Source organism: Gymnoscopelus braueri, assembly GCF_963280865.1.
Source record: "Gymnoscopelus braueri genome assembly, chromosome: 22".
NCBI lineage: Eukaryota > Metazoa > Chordata > Actinopteri > Myctophiformes > Myctophidae > Gymnoscopelus > Gymnoscopelus braueri.
In genome coordinates, this window is record NC_137624.1 from 21,658,124 (window position 1) to 21,680,270 (window position 22,147).

The 22,147-nt window shown below is 40.2% G+C and overlaps 2 protein-coding genes across 3 annotated transcripts in view; both read right to left on the reverse strand.

Annotated features, from left to right (window-relative positions):
• Window positions 1-1,502, reverse strand: part of rnf208 (ring finger protein 208) — a 12,815-nt gene extending 11,313 nt beyond the window's left edge. Inside the window, exon 1 of one of the 2 annotated variants that reach the window (XM_080419886.1) lies at window positions 541-1,502. The gene's annotated coding sequence lies outside the window, so the exon portion shown is untranslated. Of the gene's footprint in view, window positions 1-523 lie in introns of both variants that reach the window. The other variant, XM_080419888.1, reaches the window with a different exon arrangement.
• Window positions 1,503-7,763: 6,261 nt separating this feature from the next.
• Window positions 7,764-18,452, reverse strand: slc5a1 (solute carrier family 5 member 1; the record flags this gene model as incomplete). Its single annotated transcript, XM_080419116.1, has 15 exons — window positions 18,384-18,452; window positions 16,675-16,746; window positions 16,206-16,310; window positions 15,983-16,042; window positions 15,751-15,855; window positions 15,431-15,536; window positions 14,601-14,681; window positions 14,265-14,476; window positions 11,825-11,960; window positions 11,534-11,641; window positions 11,009-11,159; window positions 10,026-10,194; window positions 9,511-9,726; window positions 8,670-8,775; window positions 7,764-7,978 (listed from the first exon to the last, which is right to left on the reverse strand). The coding sequence occupies exons 2-15, from the start codon at window positions 16,741-16,743 to the stop codon at window positions 7,764-7,766; spliced, it is 1,839 nt and encodes a 612-aa protein (XP_080275242.1). The 5' UTR covers window positions 16,744-16,746; window positions 18,384-18,452.
• Window positions 18,453-22,147: the final 3,695 nt, after the last annotated feature.

The window sequence follows — 22,147 nt, forward strand, 5'->3', positions numbered from 1 at the left end:
ATGTATGTATGTATGTATGTATGTATGTATGTATGTATGTATGTATGTATGTATGTATGTATTGTGATGATGCATTTGAACTGTCTATCCATCCATCTAGCTTTCTATCTATCGACATGGATATGTATGTATGTATGTATGTATGTATGTATGTATGTATGTATGTATGTATGTATGTATGTATGTATGTATGTATGTATGTATGTATGTATGTATGTATGTATGTATGTATGTATGTATGTATGTATGTATGTATGTATGTATGTTTGTATGTATGTACTATGTATATGTGTGGGTTATTTGTATGTGCATGAAATGGTTATGATGCAACAGCCATGTAAACCACTGTCTAATAGGCAACAAAGAACCTTCCAGGGGATATTTCACAAGAAGCACTCACATAATACAGACAGTCTCCTGATACACAAACATGCAATACGCAATACACTGTATGCAATATGCAAGAAATATACAGTATAACATACTATACATACAAATTCATTCATGTACACATCTAACCTACCTAGTTCTCCATCTCACCTGATTATTTCTGCATTTGTCGTGTTCTAGTCCTTGTACACCTTGTGCCTGTTGTTGGCTCCGACCTGGTTCTTGCTGTGATGTTGTTGATATTTGAAAATGGAGAGAGAGAGAGAGAGAGAAAGAGAGAGAGAAATGACAGTGTGATGCAGGCTCAATAGTGACCAGATCTCTTCCTCGAAGGTATAACCTCCCTGGTCTTGGCGTCTCGAAGCAGCGGATGTTAAGCAAAGAACGGAAGAATGGAAGCTGCCCACTCCTGTCGGTGTGATTACAGGAGGATGGACGGTGGCCAGCGGCGAAGGGAGGAGAGGATGACAGCAAGGTAAGATGGAGGAGGTTGTCAGAGGGAGGAATGCGTCACGTCCTCCTCTGCTCTTTCTGAATGAGAACTGCGTTCCCCTCTCCTCGTCTTCTCTGCTGATGCTTGCTACCTTTGTCCTTCACTGTCCCTCCTGTGTTTCCTCTCCTCCTCTGCGCTGTGTCTGAGCAGTGGCTTGTGGCATCGCTCTCTCCATCCCTTCTAGTTCTCGATCACCTTTTGTTGTCAGCCAGTCAGATGAATCAGGCTGTAAACATCTAATGACTCCGGTGCTGCCCAGTATGTCCTCTCTCTCTCTCTTTCTCTCCCTCGCTTATTCTCTCCTCTGCTCCTTTTTGGTGTACCACCCTCAGGTCTTCAGGTGAACCTGCATCTCTCCAGTCATGCCCTCCTTTTAGTCTTCTGCTTCCTTCCTCCTCTTGTTGATGTCTCTGCGTTAGCTGCCGTTCGTTGCCTCTGCTCTCTTCCTCTCCTCCTCCTCCTCCTCCTCTGTCTCTCTGCTCCAGTCAGTGCGCCTCGGGCACGCGCACACGCACAGTCACACGCGCGCAGCGTGGTTCACGCGCACACGCACACACACCAACCCGTGCCTCTGGCTCCCTCCTTATGCATGTAGCTTGTTCTGCTCCCCCCCTCCCTTCTGTCCTCCCTCTCTCTCTCTGCCTCTCGCTCTGCCTCTCTCTCTCTGTCTCTCTCTCATTCTATCTCTCTCTGCAGTATCTGCTGCAGTGCCTCTGCAGGCTGGATCACGTTTTCTACTTGCCAGTGAAAATATTTCAACCAATGAGGAACCTGAACATTGCCCTCCCCCTTCTCCAGGCACACGCACGCACACACACGCACGCACGCGCGCACGCACGCACACACACACACACACACACACACACACACACACACACACACACACACACACACACACACACACACACACACACACACACACACACACACACACACACACACACACAGCCTAGAGATGACGGCTGTGTACCTTGCCTGCCCATGAATCATATTCAGCATGCAATATTAACACACACACACACACACACACACACACACACACATCTTACATCTCCTCTACACGCTGGCCAGGCAGGCACACAGGAAATACAGGAAGCTGGTGCAAATAGATCTAATCCACAGAGGGCAGGAGATCAGAGAAAGGAAAACAAACATAAATCTAGCCCATAAATTAATTTCTTGTGGAGTATTGACTGATAGTCTTAACAAAACAAATCTATCATATTCAACAACTCCAGTATAAATTGTATGTAACTATTGCGCAAAAAAAAGATACAGCTACTTTCAAGAAATATTTATTTCAAGGACCTGTTTGATAAGTATTAGGCTACGGACTTTATACCTTTATACAGAACACTCTGGTTCCTAACTATCAATCATTTAGCTAGGGACCCCCTGGAACCCACTCAAGGACCCCTGGTGGCTGGTGGTCCCCAGACCCCACATTGGGATCCAACGGCTTAGAGACCACATTTTGCTTGCACTCCACACTGCAAGACTTTGAATCCACCGAACGGTTTTTGATTGACAAAAGTTTACATTTCAAGAACACCAAGTACCTCTAGTGTTTAAATAAGCACATGCACAGCCAAAAGCAAAAAGCAGTGTCCTCAGAAGAAATACCACAGCCCCACCATTGCAGACAGGTTATTGCATAACTGGGAAATATCTGTTTAGTATCTGATCAAGCTTGGATGCTGTCAAATTAATAATCCTCAGATTACCGCAGCAAAGAACAAAGAAAAGTGATTTATTTTAAATAATTGAAAGAGAGATACCCTTGCATAATCTGTGTACTAGTTTGCATGTAAATATAAATATAAACATTCTATATATGTACATGAGATGAAAGGCAATCCAATGCAATATTACCGTTCATAATATGTGGTATAACCATTTGATCAAGTATTTTTTAAACATCTTTTAAAATGTTCTCCTACATTTAGTCGTTATGCCAATCCCCCCCCCCCTCATGTATATACAGTAGTCCCTGTCACTGCCAACTCCTGGGAAAGGTTTACACATAAAGTCACCAGCCGCTTCTTTTCACCTGACCGTGAGGAGTTTCACTGGGAGGGCATAAAGCAGGGGTTGGCAAGTTAGCCTATGTTTGGCCTCAAGCCAATTCTTTAAGTCATTAGATGGTGGGCCAGAACACAATCAATGGCAAATTTAGGAACTGGAACATGCGACAAACCACCCTTATATACAATTATAACTACTGTATATAAAATAAATAAAGATGTGTGTGGTACAACTACTGCTTGTTTAATCTAATGTTACAGGTGCAGATAGAAATGTCTGTGTAATCATTTTGTGCAGGCAGCATCCTTGAATGTGGCACTTAAAGGATATTTAGTTAGTTCATCAAAAAGTTTAAAGAAAATATTATCTGTAGACAGTCATACTCATTTTGGAACAAGAGGTCTTTCATGGCTCAAGGTCTCTGACGGAGAGAAACAGTGTATTGTTCCAGGCATGCATGTGAAACACAGTTTTGGTTTGTTTTATAAACAAGAGAGAGGTTTTTCTTCAAAAAGGCTAAAGAGTAAAGTTGACAGTGAAAATAGAACACTCAAAGAAGAATGGAAAGATATGCGTTCATCGTACACGTTTTCATCAGTGCAAAGCCATTGCTGTCCACATCCTACCTGTTGTCTAGACTATGTGGCACTGCCAGTCAAATATTGTAAATTATTAGCAAAATAATATTCAGGGCAGATATTATCGCTGGCCACGGGCCGCCTGTTGCCTACCACTGGTATAAAATGTGCAGAGAAACACACTATCCCGCCCAGTCCCTGCTGAACAACCCCCCGTAGGAGTCATGCAGTGACAAAGATTTCCCTCCGCCCTCCTCTGCCAGCTTCCTACCCATGAACACAATGGAGCGCTCGGCCGAGGCAGGGGCATCGTGGAAGAATCTAACCCCAACCCCTGGTGGTGGGGAAGTACTTTATCCCTTCACCACCCGAACACTTTGAAGGTATAACCATTTGATTGATTGAAAGCTGTGAGGGGTCTACACCACTGACCTGTATTAAAGATAACTGACAGGTTTTATGATGATCAGACAGAGTTTTCTAACAGGGATTTCAAAATAAATGTATGCTGATTTGGAAATCTATTTGAATCTATATTGAATATATACTCTTTAATGTCCCTTCTGGTCACTAACATCTGCACCTGTTACAACATACATGTACAGTATAATACATGTGATATGCCCCATATGCCTAGTAGCAGAAGCCTAATTTACAGTATTTCTGGAGAAGTGATGTGGTCATACATCAAAGTATAAAATAGGCTTTAGAACACATGCTACACCATCACTACAATAAATTCATAATTTCATTTGGAAAGTGAATTCCAATTTATAGTGGACAGCCTTTGTAGTTTACTGTATAATTCACTGATAGAGCAGCCTGCCCCTGGCTGTATTGAAAATGCACAAGAATCACTTATTACAGAACATGAGCAAAAGGCCTTCAGTATGATGAATACAGTATTTACTGTATTTTAAATGTAATACTTATTACATTTTCATTTACTTATCAAAAACTATTTATCAAACATCTAAAAGAGTTGTATGTTTTGCTTTGGTTCATTTGTAAAATATTCTGAAAATGTGCTTTCTCCCTGTAAACACCATGGCCGCATGGCAATGATCATTTCCCCCTACGACAAGCATTGATAGACTGTCACACTAGGTTTATTTATCACATGCCTTTTTCATCTTGGAGGAATTCAAAACATGTTGACTCTGCACAATATTCATCGCAGAGGGTAAGGGGGTTAACAGATGGTGTTGGGGAGGTGGCATTGGAATAAAAATGGCTCCTCTCTGGTGAGGCTGAGGGTGCCATATTATCTTTTGACCAGTAGTCTTTTACAGTTAGTCACACATGGGCAGAGTGAGTGAGTCACCGCCAGAAACATTCACATTAAAATGGTGTAGAGCAATGGTTCTCAACCCAGGGGGGTCCCCACGTGATTTTGGAGGGGTCCCCATATTACGGTGAAGTGACGATTTAAGGACGTTTAAGACCTTTTTAGTACCAAAACGCGAGGCCTTGTGAGCTTGTAGATCTGCTATTTTCACAATATTTATCTGTGGAACCGAGTCAAACTAAATGTAATCCTCAACTCCTATTCCAAGTGCTTGTCAGGGTGGGGGGTCCCCAGTTCAAATAGGATTATTTTTGGGGGTCACGGCCTGAAAAGGTTGAGAACCACTGGCATAGAGTACAGTATTTTGCACGAGAGAGCAGAGTTAACCTCTTAAACCCTTTATACTATACTTCGTTGACCAGGGTCCCCCAGGGGTCTATACTAGGCCCCCTCCTCTTTCCCCACAATGCCTCACGTCACGTTGCAACACAGTGTGAGCTTGTAGATCGGCTATTAAGCCGAATATTCACCCCAGAATAGGGACGCAAGGGTACATGTGGTTAAAGAAGAGGGACATATAAAGGTAGAATACAGTGCTGTGCATATTGTAGCCCTATGTTATCACTTAACTGCTTAGTCACTGAAACTTTATTACACAATGTAAAGGGCATGGGCCACAATTTCAGTACCAACATTGCTTACAGTAAGTGAAAAAAGGTTCTGTGTCATGATGTTTACATTTCATGTTTATTTTGTTCATGTTAAGTATTTGTTGATAATTTACAGTTCACAATAACAAGAGAAAACGTTGTAAAGGGAAATAATGTAACCCATTGTAAGCCATTTGTGCAACATTGAACCAGTAGAGGGAACTAAAGAGAGCTCCATAATTGTGTTTTGTGTAATTGTAGTTGAGGGACATTCACAGATCTTAATCCTTGAGTTATTATTCATTAACAGTTACAACACAAGAGTATGCGAACGAATGAGGAAATGCAGCACTGTTAGACTTTGGTCACACAAAATGAGAAACATTGACTAGATATAGTAGTCATGAGGCAACAGACAGATACGATCCATACTGTTTTATGAAGCCTTATGGAGGCTTGTACGGAAAATAATTTCACCCACTGTAATATCACTTTTCCACCTGTAACCTAGTGATGTGACAATAAACTTGAAGTTTAAGTTTAAGAGGAAATTAAAAGGAAAGCCTATTATTCACAATCTAAAGATGTCTTATAGCAGATGATGATTTGTCCTGTTAATGCCTAATTTATGCCCCATCGTATGATGCCATGCAAGATCACAACCCGTCGCATCCACAACGTGCTGTGAGCTTGTAGATTGGCTATTTTCAGCTCTAATTCTGGGGGGTTTGAAGGACCACAACCTGTTCCCATGGTAGTAGGGCTTTAAAAAAAATGCATTGATTTTCTTTACATCCCACCGTTTGTCTATAAAGCATGTTTACTTTGTGGTCTCTCTCTTGTTACTGTGTAACTTGAACAAGTGGTCATTACAGAGTGAACCAGTATAGTAGCCACACTACATCTTTACATACTGCAACCAGTAACTGGACTCAATCACATTCATTTTGTAGACATGGAAATCTGCTTACTGGGATTTTTGCTGTTCTTATTTCCAGTCTCTCATTAAATATATGTAAATGAGTCTCACAATTTTGATTACATAACCACTTAAGGCCTATTAAAACATTTTCAAAAACAGCCGATCTACAAGCTCACAACACAACGTGTCGCATTGCAACGCATTGTGAGCTTGAATGTGTGATATTTTGGATTTTCTTTAATGACAATGGTTAAGATGCTAAATAAATTCTGTTGAACTGGATTCAGAGTAAATAGGTCCCTGCTCTGAGTGCAGTACCATAAAGGCAATACTTTTAGGTGAGAGAGAACCCCACAAAGATCATACAGTATATCAGCTTGTTGATTCAGTTCCAATTTTGTCTGCTCATTTATGTTTTTCCTCATTTCCAGTTTCACTTGTTCATCCTGTATGCTGTATGAGTTCTCTGTCCTCATGATTGGATGAACTTGGTAACCCTGACCTGAAAATGCATTTTTCTGTTATACTAGAGAGCTGGGGAGATCCCTATTATTGAACAAACACTCTATAGATCTAGAATGATGATTGATATGGGAATATAGAGCTATTTAAGAAAAAATATTACTTGCTGCACCTTTAACATATAGTGAAGCACATAGTTGCGGTCTGATGTGATGAGTTCGTTCCTTTTTATGGCAAGTAAGGCCCCTTTTTCAAATAACAAGGACAGGTCTTTATTACTCACTCAGACTCAGAGCATATCAATAAAATCATTTACAGTACATGGATGATAGGCTACTGAGAGACTGACAGTGTCAGAGGGTGATCAGTACAGTGTCTTATGTACAAGGTTTAAATAGAGCTTTAAATAAAAAGTTGTTTTGGCAGTGCCGGTGTAAGACATGTACTGTACTGAACTGATTTGACATGTTCTGTTTTCTTTAAATTAATATAATAATCTTCTGGGTTCACTGGGAGTCTTTCACCATAGGGCTCCCGGCTCCATGAAAATTGAAGTGCAACACAGTAAAGTTTGATTTGTACTAAACTAGTTGTATGGCGGTGTCCAGCACCCAAAAAAGCGGAACTACTAGCCCACAAGGCGTTCACATTCATTGTGAGCTAGTAGATCTGCTATTTCGTGCACTGGACACAGCCATACAATGGTGTTTAAATCAGGCATAAGGAAATGTACAGTAACCACATATCCCTTCCATGAAGACTTGTGAACAGAGGTACAGTGTTGTAGGTGTTGTTTGATTTAAAAGGATAAACTGCTACCACCAACCATTCAGACATAAATTAAAATGTCGATAGGTATGACCCCGATCAGCCATATAGCTACAAACTATGCCTAGTTTATAGTTTCTGAACTGACACATGGGAAGTCAGCACATGTCCAAGTTGAAGGTCCGTTTTAGCCATAGAAGCCATGGAAGAAAATGGCCACGCAAAGAAGAATGATAGCATTAGCGTTGCAAATGTTCCTCCAAAGAGGCTTCTCTGAGGTGTCTGTCAGTTTCCTCTGCAGCTCGGCTTGTTCCTCTGGGCTGAGGGTGGGGGCGTTCTGGCTCTCCAAACCACAGAAACACATCACTGCCTTCTTGCACACGCCTGGCTCTTCAGTGGGCTCTGTGAAGTGGGGGTGACACACAGCTTGAGTATACACATTGTGTTTGTAGTGTGCAGTGGTGGAAAAAGTAATCAAATGTTTTACTTAAGTAAAAGTATCAATACTGCAATGTAGAAATACTAAGTAAAAATTTACTAGAGTAAAAGTACAAAAGCATTGGCGTCAAAATGTACTTAAAGTACCAAAAGTAAAAAGTACTCTTTATGCAGAATCCCATGCAGAATCCCCCCAAAAATTGGAAACACTCTAATAAACAAAAAATACCAAAACAAAAATCTAAACTGTACTTACGCACAGTACTTGAGTAAAAGTACTGTGTGTGTGTGTGTGTGTGTGTGTGTGTGTGTGTGTGTGTGTGTGTGTGTGTGTGTGTGTGTGTGTGTGTGTGTGTGTGTGTGTGTGTGTGTGTGTGTGTGTGTTAGTGATGAAAACATTGTGATGAATCAATATAACATATCAACATAATATTGTGATTGATAATGGTATCAATCGGGCAGGTTTAGGATTACTGTAGATTTAGGGTCAGGGGTTACGGTTAGGTAAAAAGAAAATGTAATTTTTAACGAATTATTACTTTTGATGTCCTCATGACTCATGCATGTGCTTGCGTGTGCATGAACATGCATGTGCGCATGTCTATGTACATGTGTGTAATTGTTTCCACACTAACTTAGATTATGTTCTGATTACCTTCTATTTCCATGGTATTAGATGGTTGGTTATCCAACCAATCATCTTTCTCCAGGTCCTCCCTCTCCTCCGTTTTGTTCCTCAGACTCCAACACAACCGATAGAGCTGGTCAAAATATTAACAACACATGTCAATAACAGCAGGGACTGAGGATGAATTACTATTAGCAAATATTTGACAATATTTATTGTTTGTAATTCATTTAGTAATATAATGCAATTAGAAATAATTTAATAAATGTTATTTTGTCTGGTAAATTGTATAACAGAGGCATGAAACCCTAGGCTGATTTTGCAGTTTATTTTCCGGTTCAGGTTCAAAACGCGCTGTGACCATCCAACACAGCTACAGTTAGTTAAAAATAATATATTGGGTGTCGTTTGACAATTGGCATTGACAATACTACTGACTATACTGTCTATGCTTTCACAATGGCACACCCATGGCCCTGGGCAAACCTAAATCTAACACACCCATTATCAATTTTATTAGCTGCAGCTGCATTTCTTATAGTACTGCCATGTTTTTACACTTCTGTACTTCTGTAGTTAACAGTACAGTTGTACAGGAAAACAGACATTGGCCTAGGGTTTCATGCCTCTTTAAGCTTTAGAGCACTGGTTCTCAACATCAGGTCCGTTGACCACCAGGGGTCCAAATGGACCCTTACGGGTCTGTAATTCAGAGTGTAGTGTACACATTAGTACACTCTCAGAGTTAAATTAACACTGACTAATAGATCAGGGTCCCAGAGATTATTTTAAAATTGTATCAAATAGGGATCTGTTACTTAATGCGTATCAAACTTGAAATGAACTTTAGAGTTCAATGATGACATACATGTTTGTCATCGATGGGCTTGGTCATGAGGGAGATGCTGACAATGAGGATGCAGGAGATAACAAATAGGATGATGCTAAAGTAGAGGTAGTGAACGCCACAGATGATGGTGGGACACAAACTGGGGGTCACACAGCTTCCTGTCCCATAGGCAAACTCAGCAATCATCCTGGAGAGACCAATAAGCAGGCCTATCATTAGCCCATAAAATGCACCCTGTTGAAACAAAAGAGAAGAGGGGAAAAAAGGAAATGGTCCATGTTAGACCATCCATTTGTCAAGGTCGATCTATCGGATTACACAATTATTTGGAAAAAGACAATAAAGAAGCCAGTAACCACAGACCTTTGGACAATAACCCACAAATGTCCCTATAATGAAATGTACACAAAATACAGTACATAAACTGTACTTGTTGCCATGGCACAACCTGAGTAACCGCTTTAATTTACAACGTCTGATCATTATTTTATGATGTTAAAGTTGACATTGCTCTAATTGGAACGATGACTCACAGGCTCGTTAACACGCTTGCAGAAGATGGCCAGTATGAAGACAGCAGCGATGGGAGGGGTCAGGTAGCTGGTGATGGACTGGATGTAGTCAAAGAGCTGACCGCTCTGGGCAGACTGCACCATGGGGATCCATGCTATGCTCACCCCAATTAGGACCAGTATAAACAGTCTGGACACACACACACACACACACACACACACACACACACGCACACACACACACACACACACACACACACACACACACACACACACACACACACACACACACACACACACACACACACACACACACACACACACACACACACACACACACACACACACACACACACACACACACACACACACACACACACACGCGTCAAACGGTTGATGCGTCAAATGTTGACAAATGGTCAGATGTTGCCCCCTATATGGCAAGTTTAGGTGCAAAACCTGAATGTCAAGACTAATAAACATCATCTTCTATCTTCGTAAAAAGGAATCGTAATCGTGTCTAAGAGACCTTGAACAATGAAAGCTTCTGGCGTCTTTTTGTAAAGTAGGTGCCTTCTGTCTGTTTCAAACAATTTATTTTTCACGCAATGTCCTCCAAGTGCAGCATTCAAGGATGTGGCCTGCACAAAATGATGACACAAGCATTTCTGTCTGCACCTGTAAAATTTGATTACACACGCAGTCCTATCAGTGTGCAGTTATACCACACAAATATTTATTTAACTTAACTTTTAACTAATATAGTTATTACTGAATATAAAGCAGTCTTCCACAAGTTGAGTTCTTAAATTAGCTGTCGATTATGCTCTGCCCCACCGTCTAAAAGTGGCCCGAGACCAAACTTGCTTGCCAACCACCCCATGCTCTAGCGTATCTAAGACCCACACCCACTTGTCACAAGTTTTCAGTTCAGCAAGCACGCAGTAAAAGTGTTAGTTCCACAACATGTCTGTTCATACAGACATATAGTAGTGCTGTTCTACCTTCCAGCAATCATGAGTTCTTTCTCTGAGGCAGAGCGGCGAATTTTGGTGTAGATGTCCATAGTGAAAAGAGTACTGGCACTGTTGAAGATGGAGGTCAGGGAACTCATGAGAGAGGCAAGCATCACAGACAGCATGAGCCCTCGTAGACCTGGAGCACAAAGAAGTGCAAAGTGGACATGAAATTAATTTGATTGCAATAATGATATACAGTACCATCTAAAAGGCTCTAAAAGGCTTTTGATGACTGTTATTCTGAGGTGAAACCACTTACAGGGAATGTAAGTGGTATGTTTTTGTTAAGAAATGTATTTGTCCTACCCAAAAAGTTAAAGCTCTATGTTATATAGTAATCATTGCTATAGCATGTTTGTTACATAATACATAATACATTGTCAGGTCAGGATTCACTTTTTTTTCCAGTTCCAAATTTTGTGATGCGTTCATTGCCTTTTTTTCCAGGGGGGAATCTTTTTTTGAAATATTCACCTATAATAACCAAAACATATGCATTTAGCCACGTACCATTGGGCATGAGGTCCACCACCAATTTAGGATAAGCAATGTTTGTGCAGCCCACCTTTGTTCCGCAGAATTTCTCACACTCTACTGGGTCCACACATGCAATTTCATCTAAAATACAGTGACAGAAATCAGCAGGATTCTAACATCAGACACTTTGTAATTGTATTTCAAAGCAAATGGACTTATGAAGTGAAGTACAAGTATCTCAAAATGGTACTTAAGTACAGTACAGGTATTTGAGTAAATGTACTGAGTTACTTTTATAACACTCGCTGCCAACAACACACTCACCAGGATACAGGATTCTGCTGATCATTCCAGGAAAAACCATGAGGAACATGGGCAGAAGCTTCAGGTAGCCACACAGGATGCAGCCAGCCTTCACATGCGACAGATTCTTAGCTGAGAGACAGCGCTGAACAATCACCTGCAGGAGAGGACAGGACAGGACGGGACAAATGAATAGGGCAGCTATATCTATCAATTATCTGCCCTACAAAGGAATATAGTGGATAATTGATAGGAATTCTTGATCAATCGGGATGTTGCGGCAAACAGAGTCACTTTGTATTATAAGATATACGTTTATTACATGAGTTTATGGGAGAAGTACAGTCGTTTCATGTCAAGGACCCCAAATTGATATATATTTGGCCGCGGACCCCTGCTTGAAAAGATATTCTGTCAATGACCACCATAAGAGAAGATTACATTTTTTTGTAGCAACTTGTGAGCTTGTACATCAGCTATTTTGAAATTGCCCAAAAAATAAAATAGGGCTTTTTAAACTGCTCCCCCTTTTGTTGGGGACCCCCTGAAAGCCCCATCCCCTCTCCCCCTAATGACCCCTGAGGGTCCCCGCACCCCACTTTGAGAACCAGGGCATTAAACACTCAGGTCGGTGGTCAAGAAGTTCTCTGGTGAAAATCAGGGATCGAAGCATAGTTACACTCACAGATAAGGGGGGAGTTTCTGTCATTGGATGTAAAACACTCAAAACAATAAATACCAGGTCTGCGTGTCTTGACTATAATATTCAGATTGTAAGAACGTACTGTATCATAAGACCAAGGGTCTTACAGACGCGTTGTGAGCGTGTAGATCGGCTATTTTCAGCAAAGCCATTTAGATAGAGCGAAAAGGAGGAGGCATTTTTATAACCTTTATTTAATCAAAAAGGAGGAGGCATTTTTATAACCTTTATTTAATCAGTAAAAAACATTGAGACATGAGTCCCTTTTACAAGGGAATCCGCCGGTCAACTAAGTATGAATATCTTGCACTGTACATTGGATGTGCATTGCCATCCATTACTTCCATTTCACACATGTGTGTCTCACTGTTAATCTTATCTATGTCTTTGGGAACACATTTAGGTCTAACTAAAAGCATGCCTCGATCTCCTCTATTAGAGTACAGCTACCCTTACTTTAAGCGAGGTTATAGCTGTGTACTAGTCTACCAAGAAAGGGCCTGATGAAGGTGTACATTTGTAAATGGTGCATTTATAACGCCTTTATCCAAAGCATTACATTCTCACACCTACGGTGGAGGAAACCACCCAAGGCACCACCAACCTCATCGGGAGTAAATTGGGGTTCAGTGTCTTGCTCAAGGACACTTGGACACTAAGTCTGGGGGAGCCCGGAATCGAACTGGGAACCTTCCATTTCCCAATTTGTTTATGCCTTTTGTCTGTGTTAAATACTGTAGCTGTATGTTCTCAATCATTTCTATAGAGTGTTTGTTCAGTAATGGGTCAGCCACTCTCTCCAGCTCTTTAGTAAACAGATTAGTTTTTTTTAGGGATACCAATTTCATTCAATCAGGAGTGAGAACTCGTATAGGATCCTGATTGGATGAACTTGATGACCAAAATGTTAGTTTAACCAAAGAAATCACTATAGCATATTTAATATTTCACATATAGACTGCACAGCAAATGTTTGTTATCCTCTATATTTATGCGCATGTACACCCGTCACCCAAGGATTTCAGCTGATATAGCAGATCTACAGTACCATAACACTGCAGCATATTACCTTGTAAGAGCCATTTGAGCCATATTCTATGATTGTCTGTTGTTTGATGACGTCACTGCGTCTGCGGGGCGCGGTCAAGGCCAAGGCCAAGGGTTGCCATGGTATTTAACAGGTTCAGTAATCAAGCGCAGGTGTTGCTTGTGGCAGAGGCACACAGTTTTAGACTGTGCTCCAGAGAACTGTGTTGGGAGGACTGTTTGGCTGTATTCCCTTACATTTAAGTTTTGTTTATGTTTTGTATGCTGACAGTGACGAAGAATAAATCACCCCTTTTGCTAAAATCAACTTTACAGTTTGGACTTCAGTTTCTAACAGAGCGCACGTCTGAACTTAATACCTGGCCATACCCATAGGCATCCATGTAGTGGCTAAAAAGTATAGGACTTTCTGACACTACAACCTACATTGTTTATTAAAATAACACTGACAATTCAGTCCACATGCAGTATCTGAACAGTGCAATCCACATACTAACTTATCAGCACTGCTCAAGTACACTACTTTACAAGTGCAGCTCATGGGGTCAAAGGTGCAGCTCTATAGCCTGATTTATACTTAGCTGTATGATGGTGTACCCTACCAAAAATAGCCGATCCACAAGTTCAACTTGTGAGCTTGTGGACACTGCCGGAGTATAAATTAAGCGTGACAGTGAAGCTCCCATATCAGTGGGGTTTGGGTTTTCCTACCTGATCAGTGCACCAGTACCAGGTGGCCTGAATGGTGAGTCCAAACACCAGGCCTGGCCACGGCAGGTCCCCTGTTATTGCGTCCCTGAAGATATGGAAGGAATCCGCCCGAGGCTCGTAGCATTCCTTATTGATGCTAGCACTGACGTTACTAGGTATAGATGCCATGTATAGGGATACGAAGTTCTCGTAGCCTCCCACCTCAGTAAAAGCTGAGGGGAGAGAAGTAGGGTTAGTGTAAATAACCATGAGGCTTTGTGTTTATGTCAGCAATGAAGAGGAGGACAGCAGGCATAAAAGAGCAATAAAACATGAATGGATAAAGGATGTTTTTACCAAAGCCCATAAGGATAAATGATCCAACGACCATTATGACGGTCTGTAGGGTGTCTGTGTAAATCACTGCAGCCAGTCCACCTGAGGTGTAATTATTGATATGATACCATTAACACATATACACTTAAAATTAACATCTATAAAAAACTGTTTTCTAGTTTTGTAGATAGAAAATGAGTGACTGTTTTTCAATATTTATGAGTAGGCTACAATACTACAGAACAAGTTTAGCCTACAGTACAGTGTACACTTGGGAAAACTACACAGCATCAACTTAACTCTTTATTTCCACTACAGGACATCAAAAGCATGACCTAACAAATGAATAAGTAACATTTGATTGTACTGTATCTACTATTAACCTATGACAAAGTGTTTTTTTAGGTTTATTTTAGCATATCATTATTATTATTATATTATATTTCTTTATTATATATCATGCAGTTTTTACATTAAGAGTTGAGCCAGTCTTCTTATAATGTTCATGTGTGGATGCAATAATATTGAACAACAACAGAAGGCCAGCTTGTACTTATCACACACAGTACATGGGTAATTAACCACAATGCAAACCAGATAACAAGCCCAGAGGAGAGTGTCTTCGTGTTTAAGTGCGTCCGTGTATGTATTCTGTCGGGTCTTAGATAACTTCAATATCAACATAAGATACGGCCTTATATGAGAGGAAGACTTTACTTCTTTGGCATGGTATAAAATCGAGTATGTTGTGTATACTGTATATACGTTATGTTTTTTTCATTTAGGAGGAGTCACAGTATGCATATGCCCTGTTAGTGGATGTGAATATGAATACGAATCTAGATCTATACCTGTAACCGTGTACAGAGCAGTGATCGCCAGCAGTGCGACCACAGCAATGTAAATATTGAGCCCAAGAGCCTGGTTAATAAAAATGGCGCCAGAGAACATATCTGCCTGTTAAAAGAGAGAGAAAAAAAGATGATTGAAATCAATACTGTGCTTCCTAAGGCTGAGATATTCTGAAACAAAAAAAGAGGACTAAAGCCCGATTTATAGCTTACTTGGTCGTACGATGGTGTCACAAGGTGAAAATAGCGGGGCTACAAGTTCACAATTAAGCATAAACAGAACATCACCAAGTGGTGAATTGAGGTGTAAAATTACTTACTGAGATCTTGGTAAAAACATACAGGAAAAGGGAGAGCACAGAAAGATAGATTCGAATGCGTTGTCCTCCGAACCTTTTCTTCAAATATTCAGGCATAGTCACCACCTAAAAAAAAAAAACCTATGAGTACAGTGCATTAACAATAACAAAACTATTAATCTGAGATTTTACAAGGGTGTTGTGTTTGGATGGGGAAAATAAAATGTATATCTAACAGGTGTGTGATCTTTACCCCAGCTTTGATATAAATGGGCACGAAGAGCCATCCCAGAATGACCACCACGATAAGGGCCTGAAATGCACACATACACAAGGACATATGTAATGAACAAAGAATGCTCTGTCAGCTGAGGTCCCCTGACAGAGATAAAAGTGTATAACTGACCAGTGTCAGAGGTCAACATTTTGTTTTCAAGAAGTCATAATGATACTTGTAATCAGTCATCACTACTCACATTCCATTCAAATCCACCAATAGCTATTCCTGCAGCAGCTGCAGTCCCAGCAATGCCTACAAAGTGCCCACTGCCAATGTTACTGGCAAAGAGGGATGCTCCTATCTGGGGAGAGAGACATGGGTGTTTGTCCTAATGTAGTATGAAAAATATAATATATTGTTTTTTACACAGCATTTAAGCCACAAGATGGTACCATACTAACGAGAAACATGCATATGATTTCATATGATAGGCATCTGAGCCTGCAGTACATTCAAAGGTTATGGTTTGATTACTCAGCTCAATAAGGAACACTCAATGATTTACAGCTCTAATTATGTCACTTCCAATTCATAAGAAACAATGACATTCTTGACAGGAAATTATTAGTCAATCACACTTCTAAACTTTGGAGACATGCCATGAAATGTGCTCTTATCCAACATTATGGAGACAGATCTTGTCTTGTGGAGAATTGAATACTCACTGGCCACCACACCATGCTCCGCCCCGCAAGGAAGTAGCCACCCACGGTGGATCGGTTGGTGCGGACCATTGCCTGCGATGGGTCAATTTCATGTTCACATACATTTACTGTACATGATATGCATTTTTGCCAAACACTCATCCACAGTGAGCTACATTTGGTATTACAATAAAATACATATTCAACGTCATACTGTGTAACATTCATTTTAGTGGTCTTTTTTGGCAACGCCTCTCGTAGCTCTGTTGTCATCATTACAACATGTGGTCCTCAACCTTTTCTGGATCAGGGCCCACCTCAAAATCTCGAAAGCGCTCACGGGCCACCCATATGACCACATACCTGGAACGCATCTGTGTCACGTTAGATTTCTTTGGCTATTCAAAAATAGCAGATATACAAGCTCATAGCGCGGCACCGAGTGCCGCGCTATGAGCTTGTAGATCTGCTATTTTCAAAAAATATTTAACTTTTTTTTTTTTGTTTTTTTTTCAAAAAACGGTTGGGATTTAGAAAACATTTTTAAGAATCGCCTCAGGTCTTAATGGGTTAACACGGCAGCCAAAATGGTTGCTGTGTTTAAGTGGTCAGATGGTTTGGGCAGCGTGCATTTTTAGGGCATGTTTATTTTAATGATCAATCAGTCGATTGTGTTCCTGCTTGGATCAATGGAACTAACATAGTAGGCCTACACTATTAATTCCTATTTAACTGTCACTATGAAAACTAATTTTTCAAGATTTTTAAGAAAAGACACTGTATTATGACTGTCCACTGTCATAATAGTGACAGTGGGGCGGGGCCCACTTGCAATGTCCTCACGGCCCACTAGTGGGCCCCAGGCCACAGGTTGAGAATAGCTGGTCTATACAGAAGAACCACTCAAAATGTAATGTTGTGGGCAATGTCGTGGGCAAACACCTGGCAATAAACACGGTGTTTAATAGTGTTTAGAGAAGTTGTCAAAAAAACACCTTTATATGGAATGGTTATTGTGGAAAAATATACCATTGAAAGATTATAGCAAAGATTACTTTTGTTTAATTGAAAATGTTACACAGTATAGCTTTTCAATTTAATTTGCTAAATAAACAAAAGAAAGCGTGGGGTCAAGAAGACGCCTTAATAATGTAACAAAATATTGTACTCTGATGAAGTGTCTCTACTGAAATACGTTGATGTAGAAAAATGGAATTAAAAGGAGTGAATCTGAGCTAAATTCTTGCATGTTTATCTTTTGAATTCCCTCTATTTCCCCTTTTCTGGTGTATTTTATATACCATTTTGACTATAGCTGAGCACCCACAGCCAATGAGGCAATTTTAATTAAATAAATATTTAAATATTCCCTATCAATATTCCTTTCATCCTCAAATGATGATGCATAACGGAAAACCTAAATAGAAAAGTTGTAATAGGTACTACAGTATGACTTTCTTGTTAAACTGATGTCATTGCCAGTTAAAATATACTGACAAAATATAACTTAAATAACAAACTTGGAAAAATGTGGAGATTTTTCTTTTTAATTCACATAATAGAATCACTTTTATCATCGCCAAACACGTGTGCCCTGTCTAAAAAATGTTGTATACTGTATGTACTGTAAATGGGAAATGAAATTAAACAAACTAGTGAGGGGTTAACTATTCACAGGAAAGGTTTGTAAGGATTGACAGACCAGTGAACGGAGACATTGAGCAACTCACCCATACTCCAACAGCAAGGACAACCACAAAATAAATCACAATGACAGATATATCCGCTGCGTTGTTGAGGGCTACTTTTGGTTCATTAGTGCTCTTTACAGAGGAGGATTTAAAGTAATCGTAAGCCATTTTGGAGAGGGTGACCAGAGGATTGCAGGAGTGCTGCTGAAGTCCTTTGCCTCACTGAATGGATCACCTGAACAAACAGTTATGTACATGTACCACTGGCCCAATAAGCAGGTGGAGGTGTGTGTGAGTGTAAATGTAAGGCATACGAGGGAGGGGTTAGTGGGAGCTGTGAGCGCAGAGAGAGAGAGTGAGAAAGAGAGAGCAAAGGTGATTACCTTGTAATGTGTGCATGCGATAAAGAGTTAAGGATCCATTTCTGATAGCCCCACTATGCCGGAATGTGTTAATGAGCACGTCAGTCACTGCCTCTGGTTCCCTTTTTGACCTGTCACCTTTTAAAAATGTTCAGTCCATGTCCATCTTCAGACATGGCTGCAGATTCCACCTTTGATGGTCAACCCTTTTATTTGACTCCCTTCTCTGTAGATGTAGTTCAGAGCTCTCTTTATCCGCTGGACAGTACAAAACCTGCAGGTCTAGATAACCTGGAACAATACTTCTAAACCACATTGACCCTGGCATCCCTATTTTGCGCATTCCACTATAGAAAACATTTTTCCAAAATGTTTCAAAAAATTCTTCATAAATAGCAGATCTTCAAAGTCACAACACTGCATGGTTAAAACATGCTGCTGATTTTATCGCTGCACCTTTCAAAATGCAATCCTCAAAATGTGGAAATCTGCCCATGCAAGGTAGGGACCCTTACATCATTGAACAATCAGAAGTAGGCCTATGCCTACCTCTTTATTGCTTGGCTTGTCAAAGGTCCTCGAAATATTGGTAAACGATCAACTGAAGGAGTTCCTGAGATATCATAACCACCTTTCACCATCATCTGGCTACGGGAAGCAACACTGTACCATACGGCACCCCTAAAGGTTGTCAATGACATAATTGAGTCATTGGTTAACAAATAACCCTGATTGATAACAAGACATAAATTGATTCTGTTTTCCAATGCCAGGAAGACAGTAGCTTCTCTTCCTGATATTGTAACTTTGCATGGCAGTCTGATTGAATTAATATCGCACAAGTAATGAAGTATTTTAATTCATCATGATCATTTAACTTTTGAATCTCCCATTGGTAATTTAGTAAAGAAGGTAAAACTCAAGCAAGGTAGGCCTACTTTAGGTTTTTATTTTAGAAACAAATTATGCTTTTCCTTTGTTGCCAAGTAAGAAACTGGTTGAGGTTACATTCCTCCCTTTATTGGACTATAGCAGTGGTAGGCAACAGGCGGCCCGTGGGCCAGAACTGGCCCACCAGCGATAATATCTGGCCCCGACAAATTATTTTGTTAATAATTTACAATAGCTGACTGACAGTCCAGGTAGAATATGGAAAGCAAAAGCTTTGAATTGATTAAATCAGGTATGATGAACAAACAGTTCTATTTCCATTCTTTGAATGTTATGTTTTCACTGTCAACTTTCCTCTTGAGAAAATACAACAAAGCTGTGTTTCACATGCCTTAAATGATACATTGTTTCTCTCCATTCTAAGAGACCTTGAACCATGAAAGAGCTCTTGTTTGAAAAGGAGTACCGTACTCTCTGTCTCCGGATAAAATGTTCACTAAATATCCTCAAAGGATTCATTCAAGGATGACGCCTGCCCAAAAATTATTACATAAGTATTTCAGTGTGCACCTGTAATATTTGATTCCACATGCTTTTCTATCAATTGTTATACCACATCTTCATGTAGTAACTTTTATAACAAAACAGTTATCATTATTGTATATAAGGTAGTTTGTTGCAAGTTCCAGGTCCTAAATTAGGCATTGATTGTGTTCTGGCCCACCATCTAATGTCTTTGAAAAAGTTTGACCCGAGGCCAAACTTACTTGCCGTCCCCTGGACTATGGTGACCTGAATGCCTCTGCCAAATACTTGCACTGGCTAGAGTGTAACACAGTGCTCTGAGGTTTATCACAGGTTGGAAAGCTCTCAGTCACCACTGCACCCATATGTCAGAGTTGGGTGGCCTTGCTGACATTTGGGGTCAGGGATCCCTTGAACAAAAGATCTTTTATCTCAACTGAATTTACCTGGATAAATAAAGGTCTAATGATAATAATAAATCATTCCTACATGTTCTTTAGTTGACGATGTTAATGTGGGTGTGTTAATCTTTTCTCAAGTATCTTGAATGTACTCAAAGCTAAGAGTTAACTGCAAATAGTTCTGTAAATTATCAACCATTATAAGGAAATACAGGATATGTGCACCTGGAACAAGGATACAGGTATTCTTCAGAAATAACCTCAAATAAGGTTAAATAACATAACAACATAACAAAATCAACCATTGTAATTATTATTGCTAGAAACAAGGATTTATTTACCACATCAATTATTGCTCCATTATCTAAAATAAACATTTGTCCTGATACCGATTATGAGAAGCCTATCACTCCAAAAGACAAAAAATGTAATTACCTCTTTTTCTTCTTTTTTCCCCAAACGGTGTGTCGAGGCACACTGGTGTGCCTTGGAACTTTTTGACGATCACACATTATTATTGCAATACAACTCCAGAAAAGCAGATAAAGATAAATGGATGGATGGATAGACGGACGGATCTATGGACAAATGGATGGATGGACGGATGGATGGATGGACGGACAGATGAATGGATGATGGCTGGATGGATAGATGGAAAAAATATGAATTTTAAATATACTTTATCATACTTTTTACGATGGACACCCACAGCCAAGGAGGTGATCAGAGGAAGCACTTGCTCCACATCCCTATAGTCTATCATAGGTAACACAAATAGTAGATCAGTTTTGAGTTCGATAACCAGTCTCATCTTCGTCTCTTCAAGAGAGATCATTGACCATGTTAACTACAGTTTATTACCAGGTTAACCGAGGACTCTGAGAAACAAGTAAGTAAAACAATAAACATCACAGTAGGCCTATGATTGGTTGGTTTAAAGGCCTTTAAAGAAACGGATCAGAAGAAATGTAGATGGATCCAATAATGTTTGTCATTGTCCACCATTGACTGTTATCTGAATCTGATTTGCAGCTTTCAGACTTCAGCTCTCACAATGAAGTTGTTAAGGAAATGCAGTACATAGGTAACTAGAAAAAGTGCTCCTCGGAGCACAGGTCTCCGCCAGGTCAGGTAGGTTATTGTGGCCTCCTGGTGGCGCTATAATTGGCCAATGTGAAAAGGGTGGCATTTCTTCTTAGGCCTTTCAATGGGACACTGCATTCATGATTTGAGGCATTTTGTTCCAAAAATGTGTTTTGCTAAATTAGACCTGCTGGTGGCGCTATAACAGGCCAATGTGAATGTGAAAAGGGGGGCATTTCTTCCTCGGCCTAGTGGGAATCTGCATGCAAAATTTCACGTTAATTGCACACTGCGTTCATTTTTTGAGGCATTTTGTTCAAAACTGACCAATCCTGCAAACTTTGGAAGCCACTGTAAGCCAAATAGGATGGAATATGAAATATCGGACAGATCCATCAGAATCACATGACTATGTTGATGCAGTGGACCAATTTGCGTGTTTTTTGGACAGAATCTGAAGGAATAATCTTCAAAAATGTATTTCACATAAGTCGGCCTCCTGGTGGCGCTGTAAAAAGCAGATGTAAAAAATGCAGTCCAG